This window comes from Molossus molossus, unplaced genomic scaffold, assembly GCF_014108415.1.
Source record: "Molossus molossus isolate mMolMol1 unplaced genomic scaffold, mMolMol1.p scaffold_m16_p_20, whole genome shotgun sequence".
In the NCBI taxonomy this organism is placed as follows: Eukaryota; Metazoa; Chordata; class Mammalia; order Chiroptera; family Molossidae; genus Molossus; species Molossus molossus.
The window spans coordinates 46,870,063-46,893,482 of NW_023425356.1; the positions used below are offsets into that span (position 1 = coordinate 46,870,063).

General features: G+C 53.0%; 1 protein-coding gene across 1 annotated transcript in view; it reads left to right on the forward strand.

Moving 5' to 3' along the window:
* The window catches only part of ASTN1 (astrotactin 1), a 282,406-nt gene that overhangs the window by 192,917 nt on the left and 66,069 nt on the right, over positions 1-23,420 (forward strand). The window contains exons 9-12 of the mRNA XM_036272001.1: positions 5,828-5,902; positions 12,319-12,456; positions 12,950-13,100; positions 21,354-21,520. Coding sequence (XP_036127894.1) covers positions 5,828-5,902; positions 12,319-12,456; positions 12,950-13,100; positions 21,354-21,520 — 531 coding nt within the window. The remainder of the gene's footprint in view (positions 1-5,827; positions 5,903-12,318; positions 12,457-12,949; positions 13,101-21,353; positions 21,521-23,420) is intronic.

Here is a 23,420-nt window from a genome sequence, read left to right on the forward strand (position 1 = left end):
AGAATAGATGTGGCTGCTTTCGGCCCTGGGAGAGCCATTGTGAGGGGTCAGCTGGCCAGGCTGGCCATGCAGGGAGTTGTCGCTCCGTGGGGTCTGGGTCACACTGTGGAAGAAGTGGCGGGCAAGGCAAGTCAACGCCCAGCCCAACTCAAGACTGAAGGAAGAGGCCCTGCGGCAGCTGTTCTGTCTTGGGTAGAGGAACAAGAGTTGAGCAGCTGAACGCTTGGAGGCGGCCAGTGCTTAGGGAGAACTCTGCACACACTGTGGGTATCGTGGGAGACGGGGAGAGAAAGGGAAGGTGACTGATTGTCCTTGGCGTACAGTCTGCACGTGTGTGCTGCCGGCTGCTGTGTTTTCAGGGTGATGGCACTGCTCCGGGACACAGAGGACCTTCCGCGGGAGGCTGGGGTCCCGGCTGGTGCCTGTCTGACCTGGGATGCCCCTGCCATCTCTGGCTGCCCACAGGGTCTTGATTTGTCAGAATGAAGACATAAGCCAGCAAACAGGCTTTCTTCTGAGTTTTGATTCTGCTAATTTTCCTGAACCGCGAAGTGACTGGTTCGCCCGGTGCAGGGCAGAGGATGCCGGAGGCCACACAGCTCAAGTGAAGGCGAGAGATGGAGGGTTCCTCCCACGGCAGGGTTCACCTGGCCTGACCCTGCCCTTGAACTCCTCAGTGGGCGCCCTTCCCACAACACTATTGGCACCGTCTGCTCAGGAATGCCACCCACTCGTGATGGAGGCAGCGCCTTTGCCACCACGAGCAGAGAGAAGCTCAGGTGGGAAGCACTGTTTGTTCGACATCCACCCTAGCCCCAGCTCTAGGAAGGACAATGGGACTTGCCATCTGCGTGGACGGGTCCAGGTTGCCCATCTGACATGCCAAGCAGTCTTTCCAGGGACTATTCCTTCCTAACGAGCAGGGGGGGTGCCCTGTGTGGTCTGAGCCCAGAAGGACAGGAGCTGGAGCTGCGGGAGGCCTCGTCCCCACCCCCTGCCGTAGCCACTGACCGCATGGGGCCTGCAGGGTGACAAGCAGAGCAAGGAGCGGACAGTTCTGAGGGCCGCCAGACACTCTTTCCGGGCACCCCCAAGGTGACAGCCCGCTAAGCCTGGGCATGCGGCTCAGGGATGGGCCGCTTCTTGGGTGAGGCCCGTTCAGCTTACTTGCTGGGACCGCGTCCTACGACACAGACCTTTCCTCTCCACCGGTCTCCGGGGACTCGGCTCCGAAGTGTTCCTGGTGCTGTTAGGCTCAGCTTGTGACCACTTCGTCCTGCCTTTTCCTGGATGGCCCCGTAGCTCCTTCACTCATGTGTCCCCCAACTACCATTCCATGCACTGCCAACACCTAGCCTCCCCGGCCCCGACACGGCCACCTAGAATGTCCCCGTAACGCCGCCCTCTTCCCTTCTGCTGCTCTTGGGCTCGTGCGCATGTGTGTGCTTCTTCCGAAAGACCGCAGGTCCCGTTGAGGGCGAGCATCTCCTACCCCAGCTCCTGCTGCTGCGGTCACAGTTCACACACAATGGGCCCTCCGCAAATCTTCGCTAATAAACCAAATTAGAATCCCCGTTTCTCTGACAGATCATCCCCGGCTAGCAGAAAGGAGACGGGCAAATTCTCTTTCAGTCCTTGGCTGGGGAATTCTGCAACTAACTTCTCTTGACATTTCATGATAGGCTCTTTCCTCTGTGTGTTTGATGTCCACAGTGTGTAGACAATGCCCAGCACAGGGATCGCGGGGCAGGAGGGGGTGGGGCCTGGCCTCCCCACGCCCAGCACTGCCTTCTTGCCAGCCAACACACCGACGTTTACACTTGAGCTCCAGCCTGGTATTGCCAGTCCCTCCGCACCGCAGGGCAAGATGCCTCTTCTCGAGAGGAGTCGGGGGATCTCCTTGCTATAGTGTTTCTATCTGACTCTGGGAACTATGCTGAACAAACGTTTGTATGATACTAAACACCACTCACTGTTCGGAACACTTTGACTGTATTAATTGGTTTCTCCTCATAACAACCTTACCCGGTTGTTTACCATTAGCCTCACTTTATAGATGAGGAAATGGGGACACTAGTGACTCAGGGGCTTGCTCGTGGTCAGAATTCAGGGTCCCCCAAGCTGGAATTTGAGACAGGCAGGCTGGTCCAGAAGCCCCGTGCTCTGCGCCTCTCAGAGTGGCCAGGGCGGGGTCTGCGCATCTGCTTCCTTGAACCGAAGTGGCTTTTCCTACCACCCAGGCCCCTCCAGAGCAGGGAGTCTCTGACCCGCCCTGCCTAGCATCCTGGCGACATGTGCTTGGTGCTCCCGGGCGCTGGAACGGAGGTTCACCTCGCTCCTCCGTGCAAGGAGCTGTGCACACTGCACCCCACCCCTGCCCCCCCAAACCGGCTCCTCAACAGCCGTTTTCCAACATCCCAGGAGCCGCGCCAGAAGCGAACGCTAGTTACACTCTGTGCCGGTGTTGAGTCCTAGAGGTGACTCAAAGGCAACATGTGTGTCATGTGACATGATTAAACTGATAGCAAATAAAATGTAATTTTTCCCAAAAGAGAGAGAAAATGGCACATGTCTCTCTTCCCTCTTGACTGCCCGTCCTCAGTGTCTAGGAGGATACGGGGCACATCATGATCTCTGGACATTTTCTTCAGTGAAGACATATTTCTTAGCTGCCCATAAACCACCACTTACTGTTGAACAGAGAAGAATCAGATTTATTTATTTATTTTATTTTATTTTTTTATCCTCACCCGAGGATATTTTTCCATTTTTTGTACAGATAGAGTGGGAGGGAGAGAGAGAGGAAGGGAGAGAGAGAGAGAGAAACATTGATGTGAAGGGACACATCGAGTGGCTGCCACCCACACGACCAACCAGGGCCGGGGACAAACTGCAACCGAGGTACATACCCTTAGCAGGAACCGAACCCGGGTCTCTCCGGACCGCAGGCCGACGCTCTAACCGCTGAGCCAAACTGGCCAGGGTGAGAAGAATCAGATTTAAACCCCACTCTGTGGGTTCGCCCTCCATGAGATTAACAGAACCCACGTAAGAAAACAGGGAGCGTCGTCTGATTCAGGGGTTATCCGTCGTGCAGGGCTTGGGTACTTCCTGGAACCAATCCTAGTTGCCTCGGAATATTTCTGAACTGAGCTCCAGGAATCGGTGTTTATAAATAGGCAGCACACACAATGGATGCGTCCACCCCAGCCCCCGCCTTGCCTAGTCCCGACGGCCACCTCCCGCCGCTGCCAAGTCCTTGGAGCAGTTCACTGGGTAGCGAGTCACGTGAAGTTGGTGGTTCTCAACCTCGTCGGACCCAGCACTCTATTTTATAACAAATGTTTTATAACCCCTTTTATAAGCCTTCAATGAAACTCATAAGTAATAAAATCTATATACAAAAACTTTTTCAAAAGATAAATAGAATACCTTAACAGTGGTTAAAAAGGAAGTAACAAGAGAGTCATTTATAAGGATACAATAACGATGTCAATGTGTAAATACTCTGGTAATATTAACATAGGAGAAATAGGGTGGACAGACAATTGCAGCCACTGTGAAGTCACCGTAGTGTGATCATGTAAGACCAGTGCAGACCAATCTGAACTTAACCCAGATTCTGTGCTGGTGATTCAAAGACCATGAACAGCATTGCAGGCAATGACATGGTTTCCCAAAATTATAAACAAATGGTAAAATTTCGAAGTAATAATGCATAATCTTCCCTGGGCTTATACAGTAGTTACGCACCTAGAAAATTCGTCATACGTTAAAATTGTACAGGCTGCTCTGTGCTTGTTTGTAAGTGGAGTTAGCAGCTAGGCTCAGGGAGTGATAAGCAGGTTTCCACCTGTGTGAATGTGCGGCAAGACATTCAGGAGTTTGGAGGACCTGCGGAAACTGGTCGTTTGCAGGGCTGTCCGAGCACAGCTCTGTCCTAGCCTTCCTAGCCCTGCCTCCTAAATGGCAGCATGTCCTCAATCACCCGTCATGCTGTTAGCGGTGGAAGTGGGGGATCCCTTTCCCCACTGAGTGCTGGGGGTGGAGTCCTTAGGATATCTTGAGCAAGACAGTTGTCTGAGACTTGTGTGGGAGGCTGAGTGATTTTTATTTGCATGGAATTGCATCCCTGGGTTTGCAAAGTCCCATCTCCCTTAGTCCAGTCCTGGGAGAAGCGCAGCTGGGGCTTCAGGAGAGCTAGAAGCGAAGCCAGAGTCCAGAGTTTCTGTTCCACGTTGCAGCCAGGTCCAGTGCAGCCTCAGGCTAGTTGAAGTCCATTAGCCCGTTGTGTGTGGGTCCGCGTGGCCGTGGGCCACGAGCGAGCCCCGCAAGCCTGGACTCAAGCATAACGTGGCAAACACCAGAGCAGCCGCACCAAGCGCACAGGAGAGAACGTCTTTGTTCAGGGAGTCAAATATCCCCAAATTTTGCACCCCTGCACTGGCCACAACCTGCTCTCATATGTGTCTGACAGCAAGCACCTTCATTAGTCGCCTCAACTTTACTGGGCGTGCGTCTTGTCTCTCTCCTCCCTGTTCAGTCCCTTCCCCCAGAGATGTCCCCTGGGTAGTGGACCAGTGGCGCCCTGGGGAGTATAAAGGTTTAGCTTCCTGGTGCCGCTAGATGTCTAAATGACATGCCTGTGATATTTGACCTTCTCTTTGCTCTTTTCCTTTTATTAATAATTAGGTTAATTACAATGGTATCAATTCAATGGCTACAAATTTCCCTAAATGCCCTCTACGGGTCGATAGCCCCCATAATGACAACCACTGGGTCAATGCCTAGTATTAGATGGAGCCCAAAATAATTATGTTGATGTGTTCTCCTGACTTTTTATAGTCCTTGCAAACTGAAGGCATGTCTACAGTGAAATCCTCAATAACTGGGTTATTGGGTTGGTATAATTGGGTTACACTTGGAGGCTACACCTTCCGTGAGAGCGAGGGCTCAGTTCAGCTAGTGGTCAAAATATCTGGTACCGACACAAGTCCGGGCTCCTACGCCTCACTAGAGTGAGGAAAGAAGAGGGGGTTGGGCATCTGGGTTAGTGGAAAGACATATACTCTTTAAAATAAATAGTGTTGTTACTTTCAAGTGTATCCAGGACCTACAGCTCACTAGGGAGACTTGTGGTTAAGGAATACTTTTAAAATACCATTTCAGTTGTTTCTCTTTGAATAATAAGGGGCATTACATTTTGTAGAAACATCCGGAATCAGAAGACCCACGAATCTTCATGACATTCTGAGCAGAGAAAGAAAAATGTGGCGGTCTCATCTGAGCCTTGACCTTGGCTTAGAAGTTTTGCTTAATCTTTACAGTGGTCTGTCTTACAAGTGATGACATTATACTCCACAAGACAGATCATCTGCCCAGAGTCGGACAGCTGGTTCAGCAGCAGAACAAGATTTGAACCTGGACTGTCTGATTCCAGAGGCTCTACCTTCTCCCAACAAATCACACTGACCCCCTCTCTTAAGTGAGACAAAGCTCAGTTCCTGTTCAAACCACGTCCGAAGGGCCAAGAACCATGGTGATGCCATCTTTATCTAAGTTTACTCTATATGTCATTCCAATTGCCGTGTCTAGGAAATTTTACTCTGCTCGTGGTTCGGTGATTTTTATACTGATCCCGTTCTTGGTTGGGTCCCAGCATTCATGTTCTTGTGTAAATGGACATTAGTGAGGTTCCTGAGGACAGGGACCAGGTCCTCGTTGTCTCTGGGTCTCCAGAGCCTAGCCTGGTGCCGGGACAAAGTGGATGGATGCTCAGGGAGTGTGTGTTGAGTCGACTTTAATTGAATGATGTTTCTCCTTTTAGGCCTTGGCCTTACACAATATTTCAGCGAGGCTTTGACCTGGTTTTGGGAGAACAGCCTTCTGATAAAATATTCAGGTGAGTGGTCGTCGAGGGCCTTGCTTGTGTATGTCTTCACGCCCTACGTCCCGTTTCCCATGGAACTTGCTTTCTTGGCGGTAAAGTACGAAATGGCGAACGCTTTGATGAGTCATTCTGCCCTCCTAGTAACAAAAGCATTTGTCCCCCGGTCATGCCTGGTGACAACAGAGAGGCTTTGGCCCCAGGAATTCAGTTAACAAGCCTCCAGCTTCCACATGTGGTGTTTGGGCTACGCTACGTGCCTGGCTCTGCTGTTACGAGGGACACGAGATGGTGCAGGGCGAGCCCTTGGCCAGGACATGTCCCTTTCTGCCTCGCCCGTGTGCTGCCGATTCACACCTTCCTTATAACGTCTGAAGTTGTCCAAGGTGACTCTCTCCGACCCTGCCTCCTGCTTTTCTCAGCTCTCCTTCATTATTATCTTATTTCTTACCACCCTCCCGACCAAATCGGATGTTTCTGTTCCCTCCCAGATGTCTACCTACATACCTGGGAATAGCACATACTAGAAAAGTTACAAGCAGAGGAAGAGTTTGGGTCCCAGCTGTGAACTATTGGATTTTCATAAAGTTTAATTCACACCAGGCTTTAGCAGGAGCACATCTTTGTTTCCAAAATAAGATCTCATCATTCATGTGTTTTGTCAGTCTATCCTTCCCATCACATGCATCTTCTGAGTACCCAGCACACGCCACAGGCTGTGCTTGGCAAGGCAGTGTGGATGCGACTACATCACCTTCCATGAGGGCGCCCTCTGGTGGAGGAGGTGAATAGTCCCGCAGGAGTGTCTGAAGTCCAAGGATGCGCTCAGCTACCACATGGCATTAGAAAGGAATGGTGAGCAGGGTGGGACACACTTGCTTCCTTTCGCTGCACTCTGGGCAGGCGGAGCCTCACATATTCACTGCTGCCTTGGCAAACCCCTCCCCCAGACCCCCCTGTCAGCCAGTCCAACCTCAGTGCTCACTTTGCTCCTGCACTGGCTCCTGGAGCCGGCTCCTCTACCCCAGCGTCTCCGGCTCCTCCCGCCTGCTGGGGGTGCACTGGGCTTGCCACGGGGTGTTCTCCGAAGGCATGCTCTTAGCAAGAGCGCGGGTTTGCAGAATCACTGCCTCTTGGGGCCGTCCTTCCTGAACTTTTCTGTCCTGATTGTCTCTCCTGGGGTAGGCTCAGTCCCGTTCAGGGCATTGGCCACAGGCTTCTTTTGAGGATTTGTGCTGCAAGAAAAATGAGCTGTATTCTTTAGACTTTGACCAGGACATTTAAACTTTCCAAGTATGATTTACCATTTGGCTGGCATCCCCCCCACCCCCCTCTCTTTTTTTTCCTGCTGGTCTGCCCGTACCTGGGAGGGTGATGAAGAGAAGGCAGATGGAGAGCCTGGGGGAGCTGGGCTCCCTTAAAAGTCAGAAACTAACGTTTTGAAAAGGAAGTTCCTTAATGAAACTGCTATCAGAGCAGAACTTCCACAAAACTCCGTTTCCACCCCCACAGGCACCATTTCGCCTTCCAAGTCGGTGAGCTGCGACCGGAGGGTCCCCAGCGCTCAGACGGGATCAGCCCTGTGGCTCGACCCCTGCGGTCGGCTCTCGGTAGCCAGTGTGTTCATCAATAAGTGACTCATCCTTTTGGTCGCTAATGTGACAATAGCGAGTCTCTCAGATGAAATCAATGGGTCATGATTTCCTGATTTCAGGTATTAAGACCTTGAATCAAAACCATTCTGGGGTCTGAGTCAATCAACCGCCAGTGGCCACGAGACCATCCTGTGACCTGCGCAGTGACAGTCACTCCTTAAAGAAGCAATGACTGTTCACTTGTGCTCTGCTCACCAGTGTTCTGGGGGCCTCCAGGCCGCTGCACATTTCCCTGGACCACAGAAGAAAATTTAAATTTGACATTCAAACCTTCCCCCAGTTGAATGCCAATGTACAGCTCCTTTCCAATTGGCTGCTTTCCGCTTCTAGAACCTTACTTCCCGTAGTCAGATCCGTCTTCTGACTGACACACTGCTTCCAGAACGAGAACATTTGTACTCTACGTCTTCACCCTGCTCTTCCCTCCAGCAGGAATGCATGTTCCCTCCTGGTTATAGACACTGCGCATGTCCGTGGTCTAGGCCGGTGGTTCTCAACCTTCCTAATGCCGCGACCCTTTAATCCAGGTCCTCGTGTTGTGGTGACCCCCAACCATAAAATTATTTTCGTTGCTACGTCATAACTGTAATTTTGCTACGGTTATGAATCGCCATCGGAAATATGTGTTTTCCGATGGTCTTAGGCGACCCCCGATCCCCAAAGGGGTCATGACCCACAGGTTGAGAACCATTGGTCTCGACCAAGTCTCTGCTAAACTCAACATCTGTTGAGCACCTGCTGTTAATTAGCCACTGTTTTAGATGCTGTGGCTATGACCAAACAAATATGACCAGGATAGTCCCTGACTTCGGCAACATACGGTCTCACCCAAGAATTGTTCTCTGACCTTGGCCCTCCACGAGAATCCCCAGTGTGCTTAAAACCACCAGTGATCCTACCCAGCACAAATCAGTTCATTCAATAGTTCTAGGAGGCAGAACCAGGGCATGGGTTTTTGTTTTTGTTTTGTTTTAGCATCATGGTAATTCTAATCTGTTCCCAGATTGAGAAATACTTCTCTAAAGCTGCTTCAACCCACTGCACCAATCCACGTGACTTGTCTTCTCCAAATTTCTGTAACACACAGGCTATAATATTTATCTGTCAATTATTTTATTTTATATTTATTTTAATTTGCCCATTTATTTCTACAATGAAATGGTCTCCTTATTGAGGGAAGGGGCAGCATCCTATGGCTTGAGATATTTACTAGCTAACATGGAATTTTGAACACACCAGGTCTTCAGCAAGTAGCTGTAGATCATTGCCAGTGTTTCCTGAGGAGGTGAAGCTAGATCGGGAAGAGGCCTGGCACTGAACCTGGCCGTGGTACTCTGCAATCCCAGAGAACCTGGGTAGGGTCCGAGCGGGGCTTAGAGGGTCCAAGGGGGGAGATGGAGTCTTCTCATCCAGCTCAGTGCCAAAGATGTCCTTTCCAGGGTAGCTCAGATCACTCCGCTCCCCGGGGCCTTCTGGTGGCAGGAATGACTTCAGACCAGTTTCATCTCTCGGGGTCTCTCCTCCCAAGTGTGCACCTGCATCCCAGGGAACAGCGCCTCCATCGGGAGCGGTCTGCTTGGGGAAGAGTGGAGATGCTGGACCGTGAGCTGTTGGTCCGTTCTCCCGCGTCCCGTTCCTCTCCCGGCCCCAGCAGACCACAGGCCTCTTCTGTCCACTGCTCTCGGGTGAGCATTTGCCTCTGAACAGAAGTGTCAAGCTCTTGTTTACCAGGGCCGTGCACAGACTCAGCCTACAGCTGAGCCACCAACTGTGCTGGTCACTACCAGCTGTCGCGAGAGAAGGCCCAGCCCAGCACCGCCCTCCAGATGCTCCCCCAAGTTCCCTTTGGTGGCTTTCTGAAGTCGTGACTGCCAAATCCGCATGAATGGGGGACAGACGAGATTTCAGGACACAGCTCTGCTCTGACAGTGCGTGCTATATTTGGTTGTTGGAATTAGGAGATTGTGCAGATAAAAGGAAACGTTAGAATTTCGCAGGCCTGAGCCAGAATGGGCTGGAAAGCTGCTGAGAGCCACACTTGCCATTGAGACCAGCCCCATCGCTCCCGCTCATGGGGAGGTGGTCTTGCGAGGCCACTGGCCTCCGTAAAATCAGCAGACACATGTGCGAAACGGGGCCAGGGGCCAACCTCGGAGGCTGTTGTGAGGAGACACAAGGCAGCCCTCCAGTCCTGCCCCTTTGCGCATTCTCAGCAGAGGTCAGCCTCAGCCCACACCTGGCTTGGCTTCCCCTGCAGGCTCTCACCTTGAGCCCACCAGCGACCTGGGTACAGGGTCACATCTCAGCAGCTACTGCGCACTCTGGAACTTCCTCACGGTGTCCAACCGAGAGGCTAACCCACACCGCGTCTACCTTGGCATTTGACATGTCAGCCCTACCCCCTGGCGGCCTGTGCAAACTAAAGAACATCTAGTGATTGATCAGTCAATAAATATATACGGAGGGACCTCCGTGGGCCCGACATCGTGTCCGGCAATGGGGATGCAAGGTGACAGAGCACGTCTTGTGCCATCCGAGGGGACACGTTGTTCCAGTGGCAGTGGACCCCCGAGAAGACAGGCCTGTGCATGCAGGAGACCCCCTTGCTCAGCCCGAGGGTTGGCATGAAGGTGTGGAGGGCTTCCCGGAAGGGGCGGGACCTCCACTGAGTCTAAAAATGAGTGGGACTCCAGCAAAGAAGCCAGGGGAGGAAATTCAGGAAGAAGTAATACTAGGAGCAGAGGCCAAGAGGTGAGAATTGAGGGCGTCTCTAGGAACGGAGTCAGGCTGCTCTGTAGGAGCACATCTCTGGATGTGACCCTCGTCCTGAGGCCCGGGGGGCCGTGCACAGTGTCACTTGGGGAAAGATGTCATTTGCTTTTTTGCTTCGAGATATGACTGCGTGGGGAGGAGGAAGGGAAAACTGAGATGGACGGGCATGGATCTCTCTCTTCCATAAGAAGAATGCAGCATGGGGAGGGCCAGATGCCCCCTCTGCCTACATCCGCCACGTAAATGAGAAGCTGTGGGTCTCAGACTTGCTGCTGTGCTTCGGTGCAAAACTCATTTTAAAACCAAAATAGAAAACAAAAGCCCTCTGTCCCAATCAGTTCTCTCCTCCCTGGCCCCATTCACGCTGGTACATTTCTCTGGGAAACAGCACGCGATACGTTACATTAAGTGGGACCTATTACAAAGTTGCAGTCTCAAGATGTCTGTTACCAAATGCAAAGTGAGAGCACAGGCCTGCACGCTGCCTCCAGCCCCCATTTATCCTGAAGTCCCAGATTCCAGCACCTTGGGACCATCACTTGCCCTGAATATGAACTCCTTAATCCTGCCAGATGACGTGGGTGCGTGTGTGTGTGTATGTGCGCGTGTGCATATGTGCGAAAGGACTGTCATGCCTTCAATTTCACCAGCTGCTTCACGGAAGGTTGAAGCGGTGGGTCCCCTCCTCTGCCCCCTAACAAGGGGCTTCCCTCCCCTGGCACAGACCCCTTCCTGTGCCTCCTGCCTCCTGTCCCTGCACTGGGAAGAGTCGAGTGCCCCCTGCAGATCAAGAAGCTCTTCTGATAGTTCAGTGCTTCTGACTGCAGATGTTTGCCTGGCAGGTCACAGTTTAGGGGACCAAGAGTAAGGCTGGGAATTGGGGAAAGTCTTCCAAATCCTGGCCACCTCCCACTTGCCTCCCCCCAGAGCACCTGCTTTCTCTTCTCACAGTCACTCTTGTGCCTGGGGCTGTCATCCCACAGAGGACTGCGTTTCTCATAAAAGATCTCGCGTCACCCATCTGGTTTCCTAGCATCTCCAGCAGCCCAGGGAGCGTGGGGGTGGGGGAGAGAAGGGAGCAGGACTCCGAAATGGTCCTCTGTGACCAGCGTGCTAATGCAGCCCCGGCTGGCTCCGGTTTAATGGGATGCATCCTTCCATTGTCCCTCCCGCCACATTAAGTCGGAAGGCGACACCAGACTGCCACAGCCTTGTGACATCCCACCCACACTGGCTTTTATCCCGTAGACTATTTTTGACTGTGAACACAGAGCATTTGAATGCCTTTGAAATAAAATGATTGAATAAATAAACAAATAATCGCTCACGGTCTCTTGAAGCTCTCCCTTGAAATGCTGATTGATTCTTTTATGCATTTTAGCCCTTGTTATGAGAATAAAAAGAAATACCCAAATCTTCGCTGTCTCCGCAGGGTTAAGGCCGTTGGCCGAGGGTGTGGGGAAGAGTACAGAGAACACATCTGGGCCTGTCTCCTTCACCCCCTCTCTCCTCCCTGGCTCTCGGCCTCACGATTTCTGTTCCCATCACACAGAAGCCAGATAAGAGCAGCTTTCCTCCTTCCCTTTCCCGGGCGGGGTTCCGCCAGGCACAGAGACCCCATCACCACCACTGCGCGGACCCCGGGGTGGGGGAGGGGCAGGCACAGCTCTGCAGTTAAAATGCTCCAGCGATGTCTGCCTGGAGGTGGGGAGCCCAGCTCCAGATCTGAAGGAAACTGGAACGCGCTCTCCTATGACTTCATCCAAACCACTTCTACAGCTGGTGAGTGGGTGCCATGCCTGGTTCCCCAACTGTCCTGACGTGTGAGCAGGAATAGGCCTCTCTGCCTCCCTCAGATTCAGTCATCTCATGCACAAAGTGGCAATCGGCCCTTCTGTCTGCGGAGGACGCGAGGGCTGAGAGGGGAGCAGCTGGTGACTGACAACAGGTCCGCCGCGGGGCGGCTGTCCCCTGCCTAACCGCCTGGCGTTGGTGTCCCTGCAGGTTCACCTACACCCTCGGCGAGGGCATGTGGCTGCCCCTCAGCAAGAGCTTCGTGATCCCGCCTGCCGAACTGGCCATCAACCCCTCCGCGAAGTGTAAGACGGACATGACAGTGATGGAGGATGCTGTGGAGGTCAGGTGAGTCCGCCTGCGGCGCTGAGGCCCGCACGTGGCTCGAGAGGCTGCGTGAGGAACCAGCTGCAGGCCCGCGGCGCTGGGGGAGGAATCCTATCACCTGGGAAGAGAGTTGCCAGGCTGCCTTCAAATACCCTCACGCAGTGCCAGGCTCTCCTCGGTCCGGGTCAGGACGGCTCACCCCAAGGCTCAGGCAGAGAACACGCAGTAGAACTGTAAACACGTCTCATGTCCCCTAAGGACTGACGGGCAATACGACGTTCATTTCCCAGCCCACGTTGAGACCTTGGACCAGGCGTTACAGCGTCGGCTCGGTTCCCAGGTGTGGACAATGCCTGGACCTTGTTAGCTCAGGGCTCGGAGTGTGGTGCATCTCGACGTGTCGTAAGAGAGAGTGAGACGTGACCTGCTTGGCCAGGCAGGAACGTGGAATGTGATGCTACTCGCGGCCCCTGGAGTGCCCTTGACTCCTCCCACGTCCCTGTTCCGCCCACAGAGAGGAGCTGATGACCTCGTCCTCCTTCGACAGCCTGGAGGTGCTGCTGGACTCCTTCGGGCCGGTGCGGGACTGCAGCAAGGACAACGGGGGCTGCAGCAAGAACTTCCGGTGCATCTCCGACCGCAAGCTGGACTCCACCGGCTGCGTGGTAGGTCCGCCCGGCCCAGCCTGGAGCGCGGGAGGGGGCACAGGATCGGACACAGACACAGAGAGGGAAAGACACCGCGACTAAGGGAGGGCCAAGGTCATCCTCCCTCGCCGTAGCCACGATCTGGTCTAAATTCTGAGTTTTCTCTTGGCAGAGACGAGACGCTAATGACAAGTCATTGAGTAAAGATGTATTTATGGAGCGTGTCTAGGAGATAAGTAGCTATCCAAGGGGCAGCTTGTGAATTATATACTGTGATTCTTTCTTTCCAGTCTTGCAGTCTGGTTGGTGAGGACTACCCCCCAAACAATTTGAGAACTAATTAACTGCTTAGTAGCGTGATATTGACTCCAATAGGAAATAGACTGTATTTACTCTAATAGAGAATTCTGGGCGGGGGAGGGGCTGCCTTTGTCCAGAGTGAAATTACACTGGTTGTAGTAGGAAATTTTAGGAGACGCCCACCGGGGTAAATTACACCAACAATGATGGAGGAAAAATGAAAACGCCCCCTCGAGACCGTGGCAGTGAACACCTACCTCGCCGGAGGTGGCTTCCCCCTTTGTTCCCGTCGGTGTAGACTTCGGCTGCGTGCAGAATATGCGATGCTATGTGCTAGGACTATGCAGGTGGGGTGGACCGAGAGCTGTCCCAGGCCACCGAAATGAAGATGGCTGAGCCACGCAGGTGGCGGAGGCTGGTGGCTGTGCATTGCCATCATGCCGTCGACACTACCGTCCGTTCCCGGCGCTTCCTTCTTTTAGGAGCAGACGATGCAGACCTCACAGAGAGGGGAGGCAGAGGGCAGAGAAGGGAGGCAGGAGAGCGGGCCTGGCCGGGCCTGAGGACAGGAAGGGGGTTCACTGAGACGCTGCGCTGCTTGCGGGGCGGGGCCAGGAGCCTCGTCTCGCTTCCGAGTCTGACAGCTGTGCCTTTGCCGGGGCCCCAGCGCAGGGCAAGCTGGGAGGGTGCTGGGCCCGTTTCGTTGTTCGCACCCCCTCTCCCCATCTCGGCACCTGCTGTCTTCAGGGAGCGATTCTCCACCAACGGCGGACATATACCTGGAATCCAGTGGGGCCCTCCCAGCCCTGTGGCCTCCGAGACTGTCACAGGTCAGGCAGCAGCTGGCAGGAGCCGGACTCATCTCAGGAGGGAGAGAAAATGAAGAAAAGAGAAGGGAAAGAAAGCAAGCTACGGGGAAGACAGGCGGAGACCCTGGCAGATCCTTCGAGGTTGGGGGAGTTAAGAGAGCGGACTGTCAGGAAAAGTTCAAAGAAAAATGCCCTCTGGGCCAGGTCTTCCGAAGGCAGCGGGCAGGGCAGCTGGTCCACTTGCAGGGGTCTCAGGCAATGAGCTTCCTAGCTGGTCCCCCAGGACACAAGGCCACTGTCTAATGGAGTCCCAGCTGAGACACTTGCATTTCATTGTTTTTTCACTGTTCAGCCTGCGCATCTTCATCCAGATTTCAACCTATCTCTCTACATCATTCTCTTGAATCATTCTAGGTGCTAAAACATGGTGCACATGTGTGTGACATCCTTCGCACCCCCACCCCCCAGGTCAGCCTGTATGAGTGTGAGCACACTCTCACACACATCCCCACGCTGCTCTGCCTCTCTCCTGAGGCCCCGGGGCTGCCCATGGAAAGCCTTCTGTTGGCAATCCTAGCCCTTTGTTCTTGGCACAGAGCTGCACTGGTGAGTACTTTTAACACTGGCCTGTGTGAGCTAGCAGGGACAGTTCTGGTGAATATGTATTTGCAATAGCAATTGGAACCACTGCTGAAAGTCCCCCAATTATTCAGAGCTTGGTATTAGTGTAGGACTTCAAAGTCCCTGGTGCACTTAGCTCTTGGAGGGAGGCGGGACCAGGCTGACTGGCAGGCCGTTCAGTTGTCTGTCATTGGCTCTGAAGCACATGATCCCTGATGCAGGCGGACTGATGGTTTAAGAGCTGATGAACCACATCGTGACTCTTGTGACCCTGCTGAGAAGTAGATTAGGGACTTGACTTTGAGCTGACCTGACTCCTCTGGGCATCAGCTCCGTCCCCAAGCCCTGGTTCAGAGCAGAGCAGTCCCATGTCGTCTGGAGGTGGACCAGGGACAAAGCCATCGCTGTCCTAACTGCCTTGCTCCTCTCCAAAACTCTGACATTCAGTTCTCTGGGAGCTGAACGAAAGGCTGCTCAGGAAGGGCATGTCTTCGTGGAAAGAGAGAGAACTCAGAACACACTGGCCCTTCAGGAACCTGGGAAAGGGGCAGAGAGGTGGGAGGAAACAGCCTGCACCTCTTATTCTCCTGTTGAATGCAAGGCGGACAGGTGGGCTGGTGGGCTTCGCCTGCCAACCTCATTTGTTCTCGGAAACCGGACATGTTTCTCGGTTCTGCACGGACTCTCCCAGGACTAATTGCTGCCCAGCTAATTGCTCTATTGTTTACATGGTGCCTGAGGACAGGAAACAAACCCTGTGAAAGGCACATACCTATACAAGCCACAGTCGCTCCTTTGCAAACCAGAACATTCTCCCAAAGCAGAGATTGCTGACCCTTCGGGAGGGTGCCCAGAGCAGAGGTCAGCCACCCACCGCTGAAACTGGGCCCGACCTGGAAGGCACAGGTGCATCCATTCTCTGTCTGTGGAACCCCACGGGGTCCTGCAAAATCTCTGTATGAGTGTCCTGTTGGTGCTGCAACAAATTACCGCAGGTTCAGTAGCTTAAAGCAACTCGCCCCTTCAGGTCTGGAGCTGCGAACCCAATGTGGCCTCACTGGGCTGGAATCACGGTGTCAGCAGGGCCGCATCCCTTGGGGAGGTTCTAGGGGACAACCCATTGCTTTGCCTTTCCTAGCGTCTGCAGGCCACCCACCCTTGTTTGGCTTATGGCCCCGTCTTTCATGCCGACCCCTGCATCCTCTCGGGGTCCCCTGTCCACTTTGAAGGACTCGTGATTACATCGGGCTCACCTGGGTAATCCAAGATAATCTCCCATCTCAAGAGCCTCAACTTGATCTGCAGAGCCCCTTTAGTCAAAGACAAAGTGACATGTTCACAGGTCCCGGGGATTGTGTTGCGGACATTCTTTGGGGCTATCAGTGGGAGATGGCAGAGTGGACCGAGCCGACTCGGTGGGCAGAACCGTAGGCCAGCCAATCCCAGCCCCCACCAGGCCTCCCTTCTTCTTATCAAGCCTATTGAGGATTAATATAAAACTTGTTTGAAGCCCTGGCTGGGTTGCTCAGTTGGTGAGAGCATCATCCTGATAACACCAAGGTTGCAGGTTTGATCCCTGGTCAGGGCACATAAAAAAATCAACCTATGGATGTGTAAATAAGTGGAACCGCAAATCGATGTTTCTCCCTCTCTCTCTCTTTTTCCCCTTCCCTCCCTCCTCTCCCTCTCTTTCTCTAAAATAAATAAAATATACCCAGCTGGTGTGGCTCAGTGGATTGAGCATCATCCCGTGGACTGAGAGATCCCGGGTGATTCCTGGTCAGGGCACGTGCCCGGATTACAAGCTCGATCCCCAGTAGGGGGCGTGCAGGAGGCAGCCAATCTAGTTCTCTCTCACACCAATGTTTCTATCTCTCTTTCTCCCTTCCTCTCTCTAAAAAAAATCAATGAAAACATAAAAATTTTTAAAAATAAAGAAAAGAAAAGAAAGCTTGGAAATGGTTTCCAGTGCTAACACGCAGTGGTAAGTTCATGCTGTCCTGCTCCCTCATCATCTTCATGCGCACCCTGGAAGTGAGGCCTCCCGAGGGTGGCCTCCGAGAGCCTGGGCCCTGTGGCCTGTCTGCGTGTGCTTGGGGGAGCATCTGTGGCCTTGGAAGGCGAGCGATCGGCTGTCCAGCTTTGTCGTGTTGAACATGTGACCTTCCCTGCCAGATCATTACGCTCTAATGAGCTTTGAATTACCCAGTGACCCTGGCGCCCTTCTGTCCACAAGCTGCCCACAGTGATTTCCCACCAAACGTGTCATTTTCTCTCCCGGAGCGCAGATGTGCAGAGACATTACGGGTGACCCTCTCTTCCTCTCTGTAGGACAGTAAGCGGAAGAGTGTGCCCCAGAGGCTGTCAGAAATACGGGGACAGGAAGCTGAGACAAGTTTAATTCGGCCCAACTTTTCCCTGCACACCTTGGGCTTCCGTGACAGGGCTCATGAAGAATTCGGGAAATCGCTGTTTATGAACGGAATAGAAGTGCCATGTAGGAAAAACCTCTTTTGAGCAGGAATTACGGTGGCATGTTTTGTGAATACCCCGGATAGGGCAAGGCAGGCTCAGATGGGGGAAGGGGTTCTCTTCTCCCAGGGCTCCCCGAATGTGCTCCGTGCCCATCACTCACCCTCTCTGCCAACAGGGCACCCCACTCCCAGTCCGCACCCAGGTGCGCCAAGTCTCGGGCTTGGCGACGTGTGACCAGACTCCTAGGCGATCCCTCAACCCAAAGCCGCTGGTAGGAGAAGAAGGGAAAGAGGGGAAGAAAAGACGTGGAATAGAGAAAATCGTTTTAAGCTCATTAGCAAATTATGCCTCAGACCAGTAATGAGTCAAGAAGCCATGAGCATTTCATGAAAGATGATTAACCTTGTATATTTTAGGGGTCACTGAAACTGAAGCTCATTTATTAGACCTCCTTGATGGGCGAGGGTTGTTGCATAACATAGAGAATTTTCTTCTCGAGCCTGTGGTTTATAAAGGTGGTGGGACAGTGTAATGTAACCGATGCAATGAGAGGTTAGTGCATGACCTTGGGGCTCCATCCTGAGCAAACGGTCTCTTTCAAGGAACCAGAGGGGGGACTGTCCCCACCCAGGGGAGAGAAGCACCAGCTCTTGCAAACCTCTGGGAGGCAGGATTTCTCTCCTGATGGCTGGGCTTAGGCTGCAGACACTCCTAGGAGGAGGGCGTGCTGTGGAGCAAACACATGCACTGTGGGAAAACTGACTGATTAGACTCCTTGGGGCACGGGGGCTCTGGTTCAGCAAGGGTTAAGAAGAAAACTCTATTTTTAGGTTCAGCTTTATTTTTTTTTTTCTTTCTGGAAATCTTTCAAAAATGTTTTACTTTGAACTGCAGCCCAAGTAAGTTACATTGAGGTAAAGATAATTGCATCTTTTTCAGTGATTGAGGATCTTGACTTGTCTTCAAGGTCATGGCTCTGGACAGTTTGCAGTGTTTTGTCCTAGAAATAAATATATGTACCTGTAATGTGTGTGTGCATGTGTATCTGTGTGTGTGTGTGTGTGTGTGTGAGAGAGAGAGAGAGAGAGAGAGAGAGAGAGAATATGAATATCAGGCTGAAGCTACTAATCCATTGTGATTTCAGAATGCACTCTGGGCGTTGCTTAAAAGAATCAGACAAATGAACAACAAAGCTACAAGATTGCTTCACTTTGTTGCCATATTGACAGCATTTCTCTAGGGATTCCAGGGAACCCAGGTGGAAGGGACACACGTGAGCTTTGGGGTCGGACAGATCTAAGTCAAAAATCTGATTCTCGCCTCTGTGACCTTAAACAAGTGATTCCTTAATCTCTCTGAGTTTCAGTTAATGACAGAAAAAAAGTCCACTTGTATTGTTGGGCTTGAATATATGTATTGTCCTGCATGTAGAATTGCTTAATTCTGAGCGCCATTATTATTTTTAGCTTTGCTAATAAGAAAAGGAGAATCCGAGGCAGCTAACACTGTCTTCTTTGCAAATCTCCTAACTGCAAACACCAGGTGGCCCAACTTGGCACACCAGCGTCACCTAGACACCAGGCCACATAGGGTGTGGCTGTGCCTGGGTTTGGAATACTGCAACACGGCCTGCTCGAGCTTCATTTGGTGAAGTCTAAAACCACACCTGAGCCTGGCCGGTGTGGCTCAGTGGTTGAGCGTTGACCCATGCACCAAGAGGTCACCAGTTCGATTCCCGGTCAGGGCCCGTGCCCAGGTTGTGGGCCAAATCCCCAGTAGGGGGCATGCAGGAGGCGGCCAATCAATGTTCTCTCTCATGGATGTTTCTATCTCTCTTGCCCTCTCCCTTCCTCTCTCTTTATCTAAAATAATAATAATAATAATAATAAAACCACACTTGGCCGAGCATTCTGGGAAAAAGCAGGTGGAGAGGAGGTGGGAGCCGGGGGTGACAGATAGCTGGCCGGTCCAAGGACTGGCACCTGAGGCGGAATCACAGGGCTAGCTCTGATGATGTTTCTCAAGCTTTGGGGGGGGGGGGGCAAACTCATGGCAACCAGTGCTGCCCATTTAATTCCCATCAAACTTCTGTGTTTCAAGACCCACACCCGTGCCTGGGCTGCCGCACAGCGGCGACACCAGCTCCCTTCTGGTAGCACACCTGGCCTAACAGCTGGGTGGCCGAGGCAGCGGACGGGTGGGGGGCTCGCAAAACGTGGGGTGCAGTCCTCGGCTGCCTCATCTGATTGTTTACTGTCATCGGGAACATCTGGGTCTGCACAGCACGCGGCAGCCCTGGAAGCTTCTCTACATGCTGTGTCCTGTCAGCGCTCCAGCTGGTTGGGGGGGGGGCTGGGAGCCTGGCAGGCCCACGGGGGGCCGTGTGTTTGTGAAACTGCAGGATTGGTGTCAGCGTGCACCCTGCTGCGGTCTTCCATCTTGCACAGGGGAGCAGGGAGGAGGAGGGGTGGGTTCCAGAGGCGAACCTGCAGCTGGGCCAAGGTGCTTGGCAGCAGAGGGGGAGGCAGCCAGGCGGCAGGACCGGAGGGCCGTTGTTTACCACTGTTCCTCCGAGTTTGGGAAGTTGTTTCGGAGAAGTGTGTTCGCTAGCTGACAGCATGAGACACAGCCATGAAAGGCCGCTCAGATCTAAGCAGACCCCAGCTCTGCCCGGACTCGCCGCCTGACCCTGGGCGAGGCGTCTGTCCCCTCCCCGCCTGTTGCAGGGGAGCAGCTGTAAAGCACGCGTGCGGGGTCTGCTGTGCGGGCAGAAGCGGAGGGCAGAGGACAGGGGCCGACTTTCAGCCGGAGCCCCTCCCCCCTCCCGTGCGGTGAGAAACCCATGCGCTACTGGCCATGCTAGCCCTCTCCACTCTATTAAGTGAGGGTAGTCCAAGTTCTCCAACGGCCCTTCCACAGGGGTCGCCTAAGACATAGCAGTAGCAAAATTACAGTTATGAAGTAGCCATGAAGATGATTTGATGGCTGGGGGTCACCACAACATGAGGCATCAGGAAGGGTGAGAACCCCGGGAGGGGCTGGGAGATGCACTCCCTCAAGCACAGAGCATAGCGCTGGGGTCCCAGTAATGGTAGAGGGTGACGGTGGTGGGAGAGGCCGATGAAGCCAGTGATGGGGCTACTGGGTCACGGACTCCACGTGGGCCTGCCATGACCAGGGCATGACTTTGGGGACGTTAAACCCTCAGTGCTGCATGTCTTCATGTGTAAAATAGGGGTGGTCACATGCTTACCTCGATAGGATGTTTGATGAGTCAGATGGGTGCCGCTCACTGTGCCACCCACATTCTGGTGGCCGTGTCTTCCTGGAGTATCTCCTTTGCTGTCATTCTTGGGGAGCGTACTGAGGGCATGACGGTGCAGAAAGGCAAGTTGTCTCACATTAAGAGCGTCCAGGGCACAGGGACACAGTCCAAATCCAAGTGCTACACCTGTGGGCGCTCATGTCTGTGTGTCCTCCGCAGGGCGTCCTTGAGGCGTGAAGGTCATCAATATGGCCACTCCCACTAGGAAAGCAGTCAAACCTCCCTCCAAGGTCACCGAGGACGTCCGCTTTCTCTTTCTGGCTGGATGCCTGTCTCCATCCGTTCCCTGCAACATTGGTGTCTGGTACCAATGTTGACAAAGGGGGACACCTAAAAAAAAGTCCTGTCATACTAAACGCAAACAGTGACACCGCCTTGCCCCAGCCCTAGGGGATCTCTGCGCATACATTTTAATTCTGGCCGGTCCCTTCCACGCTCTGGCAGTCCGAGGCCCAGCCGGAGGCCCACTGTCCTGCTCCAACGCTCCCCTCCGGCCTGTTTGGAGGAACTGGCTTCAATGCACATGTGTGTGGTCTATGCCCAGAGAGAGGAAGCAAGGTGTCAAAAAGGTCACTTGCTTTTCCAGGAAGTCCAACGTAGTGGGAAATCTCTGCATTATTTGCCAATATTAATGGCTGCAAGGCTGAGTGCTAAGATGGGGGTCAGTAGCTCCATTCCCATTTCCAGAGAGCCCAGTCCCCTGACTCACCCCCCTGTGTGGATGCTTTCTGATTGTGCCAGTGCCCCTCCGGACTCAGCCCCATGAAGGACAGCTCCGGCTGCTACGACCGCCACGTGGGGGTGGACTGCTCAGACGGCTTCAACGGGGGCTGCGAACAGCTGTGTCTCCAGCAGGTGGCGCCCTTCCCGGACGACCCTGCCTTGTACAACATCCTCATGTTCTGCGGGTGAGTCCAGCGCCCGCGAGGCCCACTGGTTTGCCGAGATGGGGGATTTCAGTGCGAAAACCAGTAAAAAATGTCTGAGTACACTGGTCAGCCCAGGCCAGGCCGTGGGCTCAGAGAAAAGAGCCTGCGAGACGGGAAGAGGTGAGCGTTCAAAGTCAGAGTTGGGAGGACCGGTAGGGAAAGTCTGGTCACCCCGGTAGCCAAGGAAAATGGCCACAGTCGTTGCCTTGGTTACACCAGAATTTTCCAACTGTGTTTTGTGGAACTGTTCCTCAGGTGTTTTGTGACCACTTTCCATGGCCCAAAAGCTTGGGAAAGACTGTGTGAAACTAATCGACTCAAAGAAGAAGAGGGGGGATCTTTGGAGGAGTGGCACATAATTAAATGTGTCCCCTAAGTCCCAGCCTTCCGCACCCCCCCAGACATGGGAATTGCCCCGTGTGGCCACAGAGCTCTTGGCTGTCCCTCTGCTCACTGCCTTTGGGAGCACGGGCAGGCGGCCCCGCCCGTTGCACCCCCGGGAAGCGAGGACACAGTGAGGCTGAGTCCCTCAGGACCGGGGGTTGGTAAACGAGAAGACAGAATTAGAACCCAGGCCCTCCTGGCTTTAAAACATGTCTGTACCTCCTTCAAAACTGTACTTTACACCACTGACTAGAATTATACTTAAAGATATTTTCATGGTATATAAGTTTGGTCCATTTTTTTTTAATTTTCACCCAAGGATATGTTTATTATTGATTTGAGAGAGAGAGAGAGAGAGAGAGGAGAGAGAGATACATCCATGTGAGAGAGAGACAGTGATCAGTTGCCTTCTGTACTCGTACCAACCAGGGATCAAACCCACAGCCTAGGTATATGCCCTGACTGGGAATAGAACCCACAACCTTTTGGTGTACAGAGTCCAACCAACGGAGCACCCAGCCGGGCTCGGCCCATTCTTCTACACCTCTAGCTTGTTTTCTGTCCTGTCCTTCCTTCCCCCTCCCTCCCATCCCCCTTTCCTCCCCCCCCTTCAGTCTCCCTCCCCCACCCTGTTCCTGCCTGGCAGGAAGACCATTTCCTTTATGCTGAAACCGTGCTGGCCCCTGGGCTGCAGAGACGAATGACTGTGGTTCTTGCCCTCAAGGGTCTCACAGTCTAACAGGCTCGCAATGAAAATATTGATAATAATAAAGCGATGCTAGATTGTTGCCAAAAGCCAGTTCCTGCCGAACAATCATGAAAAGACTATTTGGTGCAATAGTGATGTTATTTTACTGTACTTTGTTTTATTTTATTTATTTGCAACCAAGCAGTGTTCACATTCAGCTTCTTATAAAACCCATTCCATAAATGAAAGCTTAATCTAAATATTCATGCCTCTATACCGTTTCATCACAGTGGACCCCCCTCAGCGAACAGAGGTAAATCCAGCCAATGTTGCAAAGCTTTATTTTTTTAATAAGCATATATTCAAGCACCTAGATTGTGCAGAGAGCTGACTTAGGTGGTAGATATAGGAGAGACATCAGGATATGAGACCTGGTCTCTGCCCTCCAAGGAGTGTATAGTGGGACCCACGGCCGTGAACACAGAGGAGGGTACGGGGCTGGGTGAAGGAGAAGCTGTTGCAGATGCTCACAGCGGCCTGAGAGGGAGCTGGCCGACTTCTGAATTATTTTCAGAAGCACTATGTCATGTCTCAAGGGTGGAGTCCCCTCACTATCCTGTCCCAGACCTGGCTGGTGCCACAGAGTCCTTTGTGGGTCTGAAGTCACCTCTGTGTCCTGGACCAATGCAATGGGTCTTCTTTCCTGTTTCAGGTAGAACTCAGTACACATGTGCTTGGGCACCCTCCAAGCCACTGTATACAGCCTGACAAAGAAGTCCTTGATTCGAGATTTTTATACAAAGACCG